Source organism: Bombus impatiens, unplaced genomic scaffold (genome assembly GCF_000188095.3).
Source record: "Bombus impatiens unplaced genomic scaffold, BIMP_2.2 scf_0131, whole genome shotgun sequence".
NCBI classification, from domain to species: domain Eukaryota; kingdom Metazoa; phylum Arthropoda; class Insecta; order Hymenoptera; family Apidae; genus Bombus; species Bombus impatiens.
Genome location: NT_176550.1, coordinates 543731 through 560934, shown reverse-complemented (window position 1 = coordinate 560934; position 17204 = coordinate 543731). Strand labels below are relative to the sequence as shown.

The 17204-nt window shown below is 43.0% G+C and overlaps 1 protein-coding gene across 1 annotated transcript in view; it reads right to left on the bottom strand.

Annotated features, from left to right (window-relative positions):
- LOC100744121 (diacylglycerol O-acyltransferase 1) overlaps nt 1–17204 on the bottom strand; it is a 91763-nt gene that overhangs the window by 69795 nt on the left and 4764 nt on the right. Inside the window, exons 2-3 of the mRNA XM_003486716.4 lie at nt 9887–10015; nt 2554–2648 (exon numbers count right to left, since the gene is read on the bottom strand). Of these exons, the coding sequence (XP_003486764.1) occupies nt 2554–2648; nt 9887–10015 (224 nt within the window). The remainder of the gene's footprint in view (nt 1–2553; nt 2649–9886; nt 10016–17204) is intronic.

Below are 17204 nucleotides of genomic sequence, written 5' to 3'. Positions count from 1 at the left end.
GGGCGCGCGCCCCTGTAAAGTATGCAATTAACGCTTGGCGTGCGCGTATGAAAAATACATTTCCCCGTGGCCTATCAGATGGCAGTCATTCTGTCGGATCAACGAAACAATTCCGTTGAAAATGATATCAGAATGCGAGTGGCGACCAAGCGCCAACGGCACGTTAAGCAATGAAAATTCACCGGGTCTCGTAAAGCTGTCAACCTCTTTGGTCCTCTATTATTCAAACTTCGAAAAGATTAATTAAAACTGGCGAAAAAACAGCTAGCAACCTGACGGGAGAAGTGTGTCGGACGGCTAATCAACGTAGAAACCGAGAATAAATCACGGAGGTCAGCCGTTTAAACGGTATAATTCGCGCTTCATGACGTCCATGGAATAATTAATCCCCTAATCGCGAAAGAGCGAGCCGCGAACTCAGGGAGGTCCTGCCAGGGCGCCGTTTAAAAAGCAATCTCGGCAGCCAGGCCGTACAGGAGCCGTGAAAATTATTATGCGAGACCCACGGCCACCGGATAGAGAAGGCAACACGCCGGAGGGCTGTATTCGCTTCAACGAACGAGCTAGACTATAAAAAGAGGAAGAAGGAAAAAGAAAGGAAAGGATGTTAAGGCTCTGCAGTAAGGAAAGAAGGGCTGCCACGACGAAAATTCTAAAATATGAGAGCTATTAACCGTAGTTCCCTATGAGCATTACCTTCCCTCATGTGTAAATAATGCAAGCTACCTCCCCCGGATCTCCGCTTCTTCCCTCTTCCCCTTCCTCTTTCCCCGTTGTTACCTTGCAGCCTCTCTAACCCCGTACCTGTGACCCTGTACGTGTAATCTGCAGGCTTGCACGCGGCCGTACAACCCGCCGGCGCAGCTGCGGAACGAGAGTTTAAACGCATATTCACGAGGTGTTTCCGAAGCATCCAGGCCCCCTTCTCCAAAATCAGACGCCGGAGGTTCTTTGTAAAAGCGTTACACAGAGAGAAAGTTTCCCAGGGAGAAATTAATTTCGCTATCTAATCGTGAGGATAATTAGCCTTGAGAGTTGCGGAGTATCGACAAATTGATCAAGAGGCTCAAGAGGCCGGTTTTAGTAGGTCATTTCATTGCGTTGGCTACTTGTTGTGTTAGTCCTGATATTCTAGGCGTAGCTAACTCTGTAACTGGCCGAATATTTGAAACATTGTACCCGTTAATCGAGTGAGTCGACACGCCGTGCAAATTCCACGTGACCGACTGTTGTGCAACGCGAGAATTAATGACAACGTACAGGTTGTTAATAAATTACCAAGCTGAACCCACGGGCAACATCCGACGGGGGTGAAAATGTTTAAGAACAAATCACTCGGAACATTTTGTAAATATCAGATCGTCATTTAAAACAATTACTTTCGAACGCTACGTCAGAAGAGAAATTTGTCGGTATCTTACAAAAAATATTCTTAACGGCGTACGTCGTGAAAATTCGCCTCTTCGCGCGTAAATTCAGTCGGGTTAGCCGGACTCTCCACAGCTCAACCAAAGGTAGAAACCAAACATTCACGACTCCATGTACTCGCACTGGGAGCGAATGTCGTGGTTCCAGTTGAAAACGTGGATAACCGACTGCATCGCACGGTAGTAAAAGGACAATGCGCAGGCAGCGGTTGGCAATTCCAAAAGCGGGCTTGGTAGAGCATCGAAATTTACGCGTACCGCCACTTTGCCGCGCTAAATTTCGTGCCTTTTAAGTCAAGCTTTAAACGACGATATAAAGGGTCGTCCTTTCAGTGATAAATTTGAATTCAGCCAGGATCACTGCCTCGGATGGCCAGTTTGTCTACGAACCAGACCCTTGTGGCCACCTTGGCTTTCGACTGACGCGTTACGATAAACGCGGGACGCGTTGAAACATGCTTTTGAAAATTATAGTCAAGCAGGTCTTTGAAATTTGCTAGGCAATTGTACGAGTTCATAGCAGACATACTATCGTACGAAACCAATTGTTTACCAGTTGTTACATCGATTCAGTTTGGTTTGAACTTTTGATTCTAGTTTAAATTTGGTCTTGATACGAGTTTGATTTTGGAACAACAGAATATAGAACCGTAATCTCAGTTGAAATTGTCCAGAATCCTTTTACTTACAATAAATATGGTATCGTTTCAATTCTCTGTAAACGTTTCGGTCAAAATTCTTATACAACAGTTATTTTTGTTATCTTCTCAACCCGCATGTCCAACGTAGATCCGCACGGACGAGTCACACGCTAATTACTTTTACATTTAAATTAGCAGTTTTTGCTCGCGTTCTCGACACATATTATCTTTTTACACCGCCTCACTTTTACGTAGTACGTTTCTATTTTCGCGCTTTCGAGAAAAGTCGAGTAAAATATGACGGCAGAAATACGAGGAATTTTCCTGAGCGCGTACATTGCAATTTTTGCGTGTCTGATAATTGTATATAATGTGTAGTCTAATATTTCCTGTTTGATCTTTATCTATAAAGGTACAAGCATCTCGCGTGCTTCGTAATTTTCTGTTTCAAGAATTTCACCGTTAGAGATTATCGATCGACTTACAAATGATGAGTAGAATCGACGGATGCTCTTCGCCACCTTCGTATTTGCCGCTGAAGAACAGGAACCATTCCCACGGATCCACTCTGAGCCCATACCTACGGTAGGACAAAAGAAAACAGTATGTAAACACTTCGGGAAGAAAAAAAATGAAGGAACGCACTGTTCGTTATTATCATCCCCCTGTCACCCTTGTAGTTTTATCTACGAAGTCACGTGACGCGAGTGTCTACATCGCGATACGGGTCGAGGGGCAAAGGCGTCGTTATTAACGTCCGTTTTCGGTGCGATGCTTCTCACGGGTCCTTGAAGAAAGAAGATTCGAGACACGAAAAAGGGAAGAGCGAGGAGTAAGCGAAATAAAAAGTCACAGGCCCCTTGATCCCTTTGTTCTTCGGGCAAATAATAAACGACGCCCTGCGCTCGCTTCTAAAATTTAAAAGAGGGCGATGGACACGGAGGGAGCAGAAATGGAAAACGATCCCCTTCCTCTCTATTCCAGCCCTATCCCATCCCTTGTCGTGTAGCAATCTCGCGGATAAATAAATCGACGTCAGCGAGATTCGATTATGGAAAAACTAGCTGATTCCTCTTTCGATCCGTGTAAATCCTGTAAATCGTCGTTCCACTGTCTATTAAACATACTTTCATCCGAAAGAAAAACGACTCGCCAGTTCACAGTACATCGAGCTCCGCCCCGTGACCAATTTTTATAGCTCTATATCGACGAGATTTATCGTGCGCCATCGTATCAATCCGAGCCATCAGAAACGTTTGTTGCACACGACCGCCGGCGATCATGGAAGACAAACGAACTACATTCGTGGTCGGCTAGCGAAGGAGAAAAAAAAAATTGAGCCGAAAGGTTAACCGACACTAATGGCTTCAGGTCGAACGCGTCGGCTAACGATGATGAACGAGGCTTATAGGTGAAGTAATTAAAGTATTTGAAGTGGGCGCGGTTCGACATGGGGCCACGATATTTATTGGGACGCGATCGCTGGCCTATTTCGTTCTTTTTTTCTCCATGTACGTCCACAACCACTCCTTTTCCACACCCCTCCGTCATGCCGCTTTTTGTCAGCACAAACGCAATCAGTCACGTTGACGCAGGCAACTATAATTGAAGAGCGAGCTGGAAAAATCAAACGTTTATAATTGATAGCTACTGTGCGTACTCCATGTACGGTGGCGAGCCGAAAGTGATTCGAAAGGGAACATCAATCCTCTTATATTACCATCCGGTAAATCACTGGTCGGATAGAATGCCGCGTGTATCTTTGTGCAGTTTCACCGATTGAATTGTTAAACACTTTGCTGGACCGCGAAAAAAATCGATACACGTCGCCGTCTATCTAGGATTGACCGTGGTAATACGAGTTAATTCCTATCGGCGATGTGAATGAAACATACAAAGCCGTGAAGGCAACGAGACATCGAAAAGCGCTTTACCGATGCTGCGAGAGAAAGAATGACGCGACATGGAAACGAGGTATTTTGTTTTTCGAAACCAATGGACAACATGTAATATAAATATCTTGATTTCAATCGTAATATTTTCCCGCCGCTTTTTTGACACGATATGGAATCGTATGAAAATTGTATGAATTATTCAAACGTTAATCTCCGATGCTTTATTGGAGGCTGGTTTGCGGAAATTGTAAAATAAACTTGCCGCAAGTTATAACAAAAATATCCGCTTTCATGCTATGGAAGATAGTTACGACAAAACACGAAGGTTGTCATTAGGGATACATTCACGTGCTAGGAAAAGGGCACGGTTAAAAGAGCGTTACGATAACTCTCATTTTCATCAGTCTTCATTCACCACGGTTTCTAAATTACCTATCAATTTCTTCAAGCACATTCTTTACTTGGGGAGTGGGACTAGCTTCTAATACGAGTGTTTGTTGTTACAGGAAAATGTAATTTGCGTTGCGTTGCGCCTCAATTATTTATCATATCAATATCATCAATATACGCAATAAACACTGAAAAGAAACGTAGTCAGACAAAAATAAGCTTACTCTATATATAAATATGCCATTTTTATTGGGCAAGTCATGCTCGATAAAAAACAATCGATAACTCTGGCAATCAAAACTAATACAAATTTATGAGAAAATCGTTGAACGATAGCTCTATCTCCTATCTGATAAAGGCTAGCCATCTCCGCTCGCGTTCATCCCTCGTCGTTACAACACAAACGTAAAACTGACAGTACGTACAAAAATTGCAATCGACTGTCTCGGCTTTAGAGGCGTGGAAGTGTACGTTTCCGGCTTAAAAGTTTATTGGATTTATCAAAAATACGATGATCGGTGGTTGTTTACTCCAGATAAGCCTGATAAAGTAACCGAAACAACATGAACTCGAGGAGATATCCGAACCATCGAAATTCATCGATCTAAGGCGTGAGTAGGAACGATATTAAATTTCTTTTGCCGAACGAGAATAGCCGTTCTGATCTGGGCGAACCCGTTAAATCCGCGCCCGTTCTTTGCTCGTCGAAGTTCGTTAATACAGCGTCACGATAAAATCCCCAATTCTACGTCGATCCAGAAGAAGAACGGAGATGGATAAAGAAGGTGATCGAGAAAAGAGTCGTACACTCGTGTCGAGCTAGACAGAGGTAGGTAGGAGGAAAGGTAGAAGAGAAAGAGGATGATGGCTGGAGAAGTTTAGATTGAAAGAGTTACGACGTCAATATGAAACGTTTTGGTGTAAAAACGCGACCGCGAATGGTTCGCGTTAAATATTAATAAATGAGGTCAGGGATGAGGATGTGGTTTATCTTACACCGGCAGCCGGTGAGCACGTTTACGTTGTTACCTTTTATCGTTGGTCTAAAGAGAGTGGCCGCCTGCCACGACACGGCTCGGTGATTTGATAGTTTACGCGATCGAGCTATAAATGAGCAGAGGCGCATTGACACACATTAACCAACACGTTCGCGTCCCTATATAAACCGGGGCAAGCAATATTTTTCTCTCCTATCGAAACAGTCGAGACTCCGGTGTGCGTTCCGGTGTAATGGAACGACATGTAAAAAAAGCCTTGGCTGTCTCTCTAGAGAGGCCACTAGCTAGAAAGATCAGTGACCTGTATGGTCGGCCGTGCCATCATTGATACGATTTAAAACCTCGTTTAGGGGTGTAATCCGGTGACCTGGATTTTGTCCGGCAGCGCATGATCATCTAATGGAATTTCAAGTTCATAGTGTAATTGGCGCGATCCGATTACGAGTACAAAGGTTTACCGTGCAATCTGTCAGATTAAATCACTTTCCGTGGGTCGTTAATCGGATTAAAGTGCTGGCGAAATGTGCATGCAACTCGGCGTAAACATCCAACAGTAGTATCCTCAATTAGACTCAAAAGCACGCCGACGACTAGCGATCGACTTGTCAACGAAATTGCGTTCACAATTATTTGAAACGCGCATAGAAATTGATATAATTAAATAAAACGACGGTCCTATTGTAATTAAATTCGACACGAAACACAGGGACAAGCACGAGGATGTAGAACCGTAATCTTTACAGCGCGTAAGTGTTCATTTTTCAAGTTAGTTTGCAGGAACTCTCCGTCATACAACGCGTACTCAACTTTCACTTAAACGCGTGCTTATTCGTGCATACACATTCACACGGACACACGTCAACACATAAGCGTGTCCATAAACCTGAATAAATCCTCTTAAAACAGACCTAAAGCTACGGACACTTTAGGCCAAACTCTAAAGTAAACTTATTTCTGCAGGATAACGCACTTTGAGCCTTCCTAGTGAGAATGTCGTTCTAAGCTACTTGGAAATAAATCTCATGACGGCAGCGCCGCGACCTCCGTTCCCAAAGGATACAGTTGTGGAATCTCTAGGCTCCGATGATTGATTTATGGCGCGGGAATATCGATATACAGAAATTGAGAACGAAGATAGCCGAACGATACGGAAACAGTGCGAAACGGAAGCTATCGCGATGCCGGAAACGACTAATGCCATTTTTTCGCGCTCGGTAATACCGGGCAACGGTACAGTTCCGAGGATTCTCCGACTATAGCTCGAGTAATCCGGATGAACGGTGGACGAGTTTTATTTCTCGGTATGACGTGAATCCTTGCGAAAATCGCGAGCAAAATAGAACGACGGAGATGTGAGCGTGACACGATGAATCCGACTGTCTCTCCACGACGAACCCGATATCGAATCGTCGAAAATTTCCAAAGCCGGACATTGTAATCGTTCCTACGAATATGAAACTCGCCAACGAAGCTTCAAAAAATAATGGCTGAAACTTTATCGCGACTCTATACGCTTTCACGGTTGTTGTTCAAGGGTATTTGTTATCGCCCGACACATCAATGTATTTTTGCTCTTTGCGTTCGCTCTTTCTCGATTTCACGCAGTACTTTTAACCGATACGGCGGAGATTTAAAAAATCACAGGGAAATAGCGCGAGTTCGTTATTCGACAGACGGAGAAGAAGAGCATTCGCTCGTTTATTTTTCCCTTCGGATAATTTTATAACAAGTTCCGCGGTTTTTATTCCATACTTGCTTTGATCTTTCGTGAATCCATGAATTTCCGCGAGGAATGTTAAATACAGAAGGACGTTCGTCTTATTTCGCCGTTTGATTCCATCTTCACGGTTTCACGAATCGCGTCCTCGTAAACTCGACCCATTAAGAATTGCACGAAGCTTCGTACAGTTCTAGTTTAAGTGCATAAATTATGAGCAGATCGTGGACCTTTCAAAAAGTTTCTCGGACGCCGCTACGAGAAAAGACAAGGGGAGGGATAGAAACTTCGATACCTCTGTCTTTCTATCTCCATGCCTTTCCACGGACTTTTATCGATAGAACCGGAGTCCTTCGCCGAGAGTCTCGATTAATTGAGTTTTCTTCCTACTTTTTTCACTTCGCAGAGAAACGTCCTCCCACTTTCTTACTGTCGTGTCTCTTTCAAGCTCCATCCACCTCCACCCACGTTTCTCCGCGTCGATTAATCTCGATCGCCGTGAAATCGCGTTGCTTGCTTCGCCCTATTCTAGTGACTCGACAAACGAACGCTTTTTCTTGTATCCGTTCCAGGCTTCAACAGATTTCTTACGAATTCAATTATCATGGAACAAGTGGAATTTAAGGAGGCACGAAAAATTCATCGAATATAGGCGAATGTATCTATCGGCTGAAATGTATTTGAAATAGTCTATGACACAAGTTCGTACTAACGATAACAACTATTACTTGATATTCTTTAATTTTTTCTTTCTTTTTTTCGTGGAAGTAAATAAGAAAAATATCTTATCTTGAGCCTATCACGATATAGAAGGCTAGCCAGAAGGCTAGCATATTTTGAATCGAATAAACTACTTCAAACTATTTCAACACTTCTTAGGCAAGTCACTCTTCTACGAGAAACTTGCTCAGACGTCTAGATAGATGGTAATTCGTGAAAGAGAATCACGCAACGACTTTCTAGCTCAATTACACCCTCTTTTTACGTTGCTACATGTTCAAACGCAATGTTAAATGTGTACGTTATAAGGATCTTCGCACTCACACCCTTTGTAATCGAAACCTGCCTTTAAAAAGACATCGAAAGTGTCTAGAAAGACGCTGTTGGTGATTCAAGAAATAAGGCGACAGTATCAAAGCAGATCAAAACTTCCTAGAAATTCTACGATCGGAGAATAATTTGCTAAATCGTGTTGACTGTCTCGAGAACAATTGTCGCTGCTAGTCACGCGTGGAATCATTTCCTGTGTTTGTTCGGAAAGTCTTCAAGTGACCTGCAGCAGCGTTTGTTTTAGAAAACGCTTCGAGAATAGCCCGAGCAATTACGTCGCGAAAGTTTCTTTCGAAAGTTTTTCTACGCTTAACGAGCGTGATAAATTTCTGTTACGCGCTCCCAGGAGCTAGCGGACCCGAGGCCGAGAGTTTACAACGGCGATAAAAATCTCGTTGAAATTATTCATGGGCCGAGCTTGTACTTCGCCCTTCTCCATTCAACGGCCAGAAAATTGGTAAAGGAGGAGCAGGAGGAGGTAGGTTGTGTCTCTCGCGCGGCGAAATCTTTCGTTCGAGATCAGACTCGCGACACGCTGTTAATTTTAATCAACCCGGCAACGAAAGAATCTCATTTACGCCGTTCATAAATTAATTAAATTTTAGACAGATCTGTCCTTGCGGCAAATATCTACATTTCGCAAGATACATTCAGATATAGCGAATTTAGCGAAAATAGATCCGATAATTCAATCGAGATTCAACCAGCTCGTAAATACATAGATTCTGTGAAATATAGAAGTGCATTTATTGGCAATGTTATTGACATATTAGCGTGGCTAAATTATATTCGCCTTTTCACGTGTTAATTAATGCGCCCATACGTGTATCTCTGGTAATAATCTTTATAGCGGTGCAAAGGTTTTATCGGGACCATCGATAATGATGTAGTTATCGAAATAGGTTAGACTGCCACGAAGACTTTGATTTTCGACAAGAATGACATCAATAGATCCAGCCAGAAATTCTACATTGTGTCCGAATGACAAGGGAAATCTCATTTTTCACTATTGACTTGATTGATCCCCTTTTTGTTTCTACCATACCGGACGAATTTCAGGTGAAAAAAAAAGCTTGGGAAAATCCTCCCAACGTATCTCAAGCTTTACTTCGTCAGTTCGCTGATTAACTAAAATTTATCCGTCGTTCAAAGCTGCCATGCTGTTTAATTAAAATTTAATTTGATATTTTTTCTTTCGTAATTTATTTTTCGTCCTTGTCTCTTTCCCTGGTCTCCGTGACAGCTTGATGAAGTTGTCGTTCCCAGGGATATTTCCCCCTTTATGGTATTATTCGAGGCTCGAGCGAAACCTTTCGCATTTAGGGGCTTTCCTTCGTGTTTTTCACGCCCCATCCCTTGACCAGTGGTGTGATCGAGAGGTCTACGCTTCGATAATCCATCTCGCACGTACATTCGAAAAAATACCCCGGGGACATATCGAACGCTCAAGCTTCAGGTATCTTTGCAGAGGATAAAGACATCAGTGTCACGAAATGACACTGGTTTCTTTGATAAATTACGCTCGCGACTACGCGCCACGTAAATTGCTACAAATAATTGAACGTCGAGATTTTCGAGAATCTTCCGCATTCTTCTTGCTCTTTTTATCCATCGTAAATCCTATAAATTACTGTCTCTATGATATTACAGGGCAGTACTGCGTCCGGTATAGTATGAAGTCTAAAATTCTCAACGAATCCGATCACGTGTCGTCCACGATACATTTGATAATGTGGTGGTTTTATCAAGATTCTCGGTATACACTCACTTTATGAAATTTTCGAGGAGCAATCGGATTCCGCCGATGCCCAACAACAGGAAGCCCCAGTTGACGAATCCCGTGAAGTTGCCGAAGCCCGAGCTCCAGGAGAACAGACTGTCTCTGGGACGATGACATCTGTAAGGAAAAAGAACGGTCCAAGTTAAAAGAAATTCTCATTTCAAATCGATATGATACTGCTCTGGTCCGCGATATAAAGAAGGAGAGGCATCATAGATACATCACTAGAATAAGAATGGAACAATAAAGCCGCTTCCATACCCGTACAGTTATATGCATTTCCATTTCAATTTACGAAGAGGTACACGATTTATGCAACGTATTGAAAACATTTGCTCAAGCTTCTCCTATTTCCTTCTATCTTTCCTATCCACTCGGTTACTCCATCTTCCTTTTTTTCTCCCTTCATCCTTCCCTCTCGGCAAATATATACGATTCGTGATCCATACCACCTGAAACGAACGCTGGTAGAAACGAACAGGCCATGTCAGACAAGCGTATTAAGGACAGTTCTATTTCTGCATCTTCGAAGGAATATCGCTACCGTATCTACGCTGTATAATATAGGAGAAATGCTCGGCACATTCGAGATTCCTTCTCACCTACGACATGGAACTTCTATGGCTATTAAGTGGACAATGTTAACAATACACCAGTTCTCCATCTCATGGAATTTCAATGGCATATACAACATCGCGATGAGTGGCAAATACAAAAGCCCGTCATCGCCTTAGGTATCTCTCACGCAGATAATACACAGGGTGAACCTGAGTAATCGGCTTCCACGGACTACTGATATCATCCCTTCGTGACTGCGAGCGCGACAAGGGCTGACAAGGACCATCATGTAAACTTTTCAAAAGCGTTTTGTCTCGAAGCATAAAGCGTTCAGGGAGACACTTGTTCTTCCTCCGGATAAGACGTGCTTGCCTGAGTGTGAGAATTTAGGGAGACGAAACAAAGCACGAAGAGTTCACGGCGTTGGTTAAAAGTGGAATACACAAGTCTACTCTAACCTATGCCTTAGATAGAAATCATTCGCGAATTTTTCTCTGCCATCAAAAAATAGACTGCTACTCAGTATTTAAACTTCGATCTTCTTACTGTCCGTCTACCAAGTTCTAACTGGTTTTTACATTAGGACATGATTAAGGTTGAAACTACAACGGCTTCTAAGCCGCCATCGCAGGAAGCCACGAGTCTTAAGTATTTACAAGGGAAGATCCTACGAGCAACTCGATTGGAGAGTTCAATCCCCTTGACGTTAAGTCTACCAAATCTCAAAGGAACAATACGATACTGGATAAAACAAAATGAAAAAGTGGCACGGTGGTGTAGAAGTTGCACCGTGAACGTAATACCGCGATTAAGCCACGAAAGATTAAAGACAGCGAAAGGAAGTCTTTCCTGAAATACTGCGCCGTTTGTCCCTCGTAATTACCTGACAGAAGTCCCTTATTTCCAGCAACTATGTGCATTTAATGTGATCGTTTAACCTGGCCGCTGTCTCGAGTAAATCCTAACTATTACTCTGAATTTATGGCAGATCGTGGTAATTAATAGAGCCGCGATAAAGCCAACAGAGTCGGCCGGAGAGTCGCACAGGAAGAGCTATCTCACACTTCTGATACTGGCCACGGCCTGCATGGCAGGATGCAGACGTGTCACCGAGAACTTCCATATGCATGAGTGCTACTGTACTGGGTGTTCAAAGTGTCGCGACCAACTTGCCCTGAACAATAGGGCCAGAGCAATAAAAGCGTAAACGGTCTTTCGAGTACTTGCATATGGTTAAGGTGTACCACAGGGACCTGTACGCGTTCGCGTGAGTTGAGATCTTAAGTGGTCTAACAACTGTTACAACGTCTTTTCATTCTGACGAAATAATTCAGTGTAAACACGGCGTGATTACGATCGTGTTTAATATTTATGAAGGTTGCTCGTATCTTCGCGAGATATCTTTTAATAAACTTGGAAAGAAGTCATCTCATATCCGTTAGAGAAGAATAGTTTGCAACTCGCTGTTTCGAAAGAATCTCTTTGTTCGGAGAATTCCTTTAGAATTGAAATAATCGCAAATCTTTGTTTTATAAAATTCCACTGCCGACTGACGAGAGGAAGGGCAATGTTTCGGAGCACGGAGTCGTGATATCAGTTAGAAACAATGTATTTCCGCGAGGCTGAGGACGATCCACCCAATGACCCCTGACAAGAAGGCACAAGTTACCGTCTACTTTTCAAAGTTTTCGGGTACTCGGCATACTGCTTTTGGACCAGAATCTCTGTTTCTTACTACTAAAAGGGAGGGGACTTCTTTCCTGTAGATGCGAAAAAACGGTCGCTCCAATGGTGAGAAAGTTCGAGACACGGCAATTTTCAACACGACTCGTCGATGGCGCGTGTTATAAGCCCCTCGATTATTGATGTTGTAAAACGAGGCGGCAAACTTTTTGCCCGTAGGCATTCGATAACAAGAGACACCCCTCGTTCGCTGTAACGCAAAAACATGGTTTAATTTTCGTGAAAATAATCTTGGTAGACTCGTTTACGAGAAAACGTAACAACAATCGTTCCCTCCCTCGCCGTATATAAATCAAGTTCGCGGAATAATGTCATTAAAATCCATTCGTGTCCGATTTAGTTTCTTGTTGAAAAATTGCGGGCTATATGGATGTATCTTTCGATATCGAAATTATCGAAAAATACCTTATGTGGCAGTGAATATTTTAGTTTTCACTTTTTATCGACAAATCTGAAATATTTTATGCGGTACTAAAAATTACTGCGCTACTTAATGTATTAATTTAAAAGTTCACTGTATCACAAATATAATCCTACTTATTTTCACGTCACGAAACATGTAAATGGAAGCGTATAAAAATCGCGTTACTGTGCGCTCGACGTTATTGTGACCGCTAATTAAAAAATGTGGCCGATCGTTGTTTCCCACGTTAGACAAGTCGACGCGGGAACAATCTTCCATCCACCAGACACGCTGCATGCGAGCGTGAAAACGTGAATGGAAAGGGAAGGGAATAATCGGCGCATACCAGTAGCACGAAACGGAATAAAGAACGGTAACGTATTTTTGCATGGTGCACCGAAACGAAATAGCGAACGATGTTTTGGTATAATTACCCAACCGTGCGATCGAACCGAGTAATATGGTTTAGTCTGGAAGAGTTTTTGTAAACTGGGCGATCTACGTGGACTGTCCAAAAATCCGGATCATTCCAACTACTCTCGATTTTCCATTTGTTCATTTCAGTTCGTTAATTTTCCATTTGTTCGCGGTAAACTCCCTCAAAAACACGTGAATATCGACATTTAAAAACGCGTAAAACTCTATTAACTCTCTGGCTTATTCGAAACTAACCGTATTTAGAGAAAGTCTAATACGAAAACCTCCTGACCTATGAACGGGAGTATCGTTAGTTAATTACACGCTCATTAAAATTATCGATACTGATAACGAAGCGCGACGTGCTCCGTGGTCCCGCAGTGCCAACCTGAGTAATTGTAGTTCTATTCACGTAATTAATATTCGGAACGGCGTATGCCGGTAACATTTTATTGCTCGGTGAATTATTCGTACGTTTTGCACGCACCAAAATCCATATTTGACGCACGGCGAATCGTAAACTTAATACGAACGTCTGACGCAACTAAAGTGCCATTATATCGGGGGATACGCGTCGTCACGATCCAAGTCATGCTTATCCGGCCGCTCATAATTCGTTTCACGATAACAGACATGGTCCAACGGCCATTATCTAAACCGCACAAGTCCATGAAAAGTATATTACACACTGTCAACATTCGTGGTCGTTTCTATTATACGGCTGGAATTGAAAGGCTGCCAGTAGATTGTCGGTCGGTTATAGGGCAATTTCGAAATTAATAATTCGATAAGAAGATCTTTCTAAATCTTTGGAAATGATACTCACTGTTTTAAAGCATCATTTTCGTTTAATCAACTAAACAAGATACAGGCTACAGATACGAACTTGGAAATAATTTTGAAATTCCAATCTTTTCATTTTCATTTTTATCACAATTTACAAATTCTATTAACTTTATTGGGAAGCTTGAAGTTATCAGTTCGTTATAGGTATCGTCCTCAAATAGCTGTTCGGTATCCATAAAAAGAAAAGATGTTTCGATCGAGTCTATTCTTCAACTCTAGTTCAATAAGGTTTCTATATTTTTATCTCGCGAACTATGAATGAACCAGCATCGATACAGCTATTACATCTCGCAAGAAACCGGTAGGTAACACTTGATGCGATCCCAAAATGCGAGAGACGAGGGGAAAGACGAGCACCCACAAAAGGGAGCACGGCACTCGCGCTTCTCTTTCATCCCCTTAGCTGTTCCTCGAATCTGAAGTCAGTCTCATCGGATACGGAAGCGGGGAAGCCGTTGTACATACAAGAGCGGACACGAAGATGAGAGGAGGATGGGTAAAAAAGGACGGAGACGAAAGGGCGTAGAATGGCAGAAAGGGGCAGCAGGTTCATAGGATTCCCGTATCTGCCTTGCGAATCTTCCTGACACCGGAACCCTCGTGAATATTTAAACGATAGACGGATATACATATATTACCCGTGTAATGAGGGAGGAAAACTTGCCGCTCAGCCCGCCGCCACCGGCGAATCGGGAGCAAACGAAAGAGAACGGGCAGTAGCAGGAACAGTAGAGGGTAGAAGAATACTCTAAATGATTCATGAAGGAAAATTAAATGGCGCCTTAAATAGATCTTCTTCCTAGCCCGATTTTCGTTCACCTCGTCTTCCTTCCGTTCGTCGTCCTGTTCTCCTTCCAAGTTGGAAGCACACCGGAATCGATTACCAGGAGCCACGGTATTCCGTCTTTCTCGCCCCCTGTCTATCTGTCGGTTCCGTCCGCATGTCTGTCTGCCTGTTTTATTGTCCCCCATCCTTTCACCGCGACATCCCTAACTTTCGCCGTTGCATTCCTTCCGTTCACGATCCCCGAGGTTCATCAGGGTTCCCCCCTCGCCTGTTGTAAGAAGACAGCCTCGTTGTTGGAAATATAAATCCTTGTTCGACAAGGGTAAAGTCGGAGTTAGGAACGTTTAGACTTTGAAGAGAATTCTCTCTCTTGGCTACTTGGATTGAATTTTTCTACACTCCACTATTTTTATTACGGTAATGTCAATAAATTTTCGCTGGGAATTTAGATACGGCTTTTAACTGGATGTATTTCAATACTACGATATTTTCTGCCTAACATTTGGACAGCAGCGAAATACCATTTTAATTTTAGTTAAAGCGATTCGTTTATTTTAGCCGTTTTCAATAATCGATTTTGGCAAGTAGATTCCGTGAATGAATGAATTCCAGGGACGAATGAATCGCGGCCGGTGATGTGGATCGTGCGGGGCAACACCGAATCCAACCTCAAAAACCGCAATCGTCTTCGTGCCTAATCCACCAACGCTCGTTCAGTCCCTTTCTGTCGACGTAATCGCTTTCCATTGTTCTTCCGGCTGATTTCACGCGCGAGATTCGACACCAACGCCGCAATCTTCCGCGAAGAAAAGAGCCGTACGATGAAAAGGGAGGAAACAAGAGGAAACTAGAAAGCGACGGCCGGATTGACAGCACAATACCGTTAATCCTCATTCGTTTCGAAGTCGTGTCAGCCGAAACGGTGGCGCATCGTCCAGTCCGTCCGATGACGAAGATTAAAAAGTTTTTGCCTGACTAGACGAATCTCCGAAAAGAAAAAAAAGAAGGAATCAAACATCGAAACAACTGGTAGATAACAAATAATGCATTTTCTGTGAAGGAAATAAGACAGCGAGGAAAGCTTCGAAAATAACGAGACCCAAGTATCGCTAGGTACTTTTTCAACACCCGACGCTGCGAGCTACGAAAAGGAGGTGTTAGTTCGAACACGAAGGCTTGTGATAATGATACGAAGCCTGGGGATGGTGATGATGAATGTGCATGAGCGGCAAATTAAAATCCTCGAGGAAAATCTTGCGCATTCCCTTCGCGAGTCGTTCAATACTGTAACACCGAATGATTATTTCCATGTACATACACATGCATATATCGAGGAGAGAGAACGCAAAAGAATGTCCACGAAATAATCACCAATCTGCTCTCCTTCTGCTTCCTCGTAGTTGTTATCGATTCGAATATCGAGCCCAGAGACTGGATAAGAGCAGTCCAGCAGTTGGAAATACTGCAGAAATATTAGCAAATAGTAGGTGAGAACGTATTGATAACACCCGAGAAAGGGCCGCGATATATGCGAGAGAAAGATGGGGAGGAAAATACCTGGGATATCATTGTTATCCGCCTCTCATTCGACTATACATTAGCGAATGATTATTGCCCTTCAGCAATAGCATGTCATTTCAGGGCACAGACAGACATATTGGAAAATGTTCATACTGGACGTTAATGGCATTCTTCGTCGTCTAACTATATAACGTGTAATTACAATCCGTGTCACTGCGAGAATAACAAACTTTTTTGCTTTGAAATGGACGTTGTTGGGAGAATATTTTACGGATAGGCACTGGCTCTACCACCAGAGCGGAAGTCATCGGGGATTAAATTCAATTTACGGGTAAACACATGCGAGCAGAATGTTCGCATCGAAGGATCGTGCAAACGGAAACTTTAAAATCAATCTGGAATTGAAAGATCGTGCAAGCCAGACATAGCTTTCCGTGTGAATTCCTTCGACCAAAGGGTTTGATCATTCGATATTCACCGCGTCCAACGAACCCAAACGCGCTCGCGCCTAATTGCAAAGTTGGCGAAAACAAGAAGTATCTGGCAAACACGGAACGGGTAAATACAGTAGGGCTCGTTTGTTTAAGAGACGAAGGAGTGGTGTGCCATCTCTGATTCTCCGGCATAATGGACGATCTCGGGCAAGAAAGCGAGAAGCGGGAGAGGAGGTGGAGGAGGAGTGCGAAATGGGGAGAAGAAACAACTAAAGGTAGAAAGGTGCTCCTTCGCGGAGAGCAGAAGTAAGAGAGAAAAAAAGAAAGGAGACTTGTTTGCAGGTCATTATAGCTTGTCAAAGGGGCAAGAGAAGATTTCACTGTGTTTTCGGTAGCTGACCTCTCGCTAATAAAACAGAACTTGCCGGAAGGATGTGTTCTGGAATAAAGCGCCCCTGGCATCATCATCGCCAGTGTTCGTCTCGTCTCGCTAATTAACGTCCGCTTGCACGAGATGATAACTCCATCTAAAATGACTACGTTTATTTCTTTTGGTCTCCTACCACTCCTGTTTCTTTCTTTTTTTTTTTTTTTTTT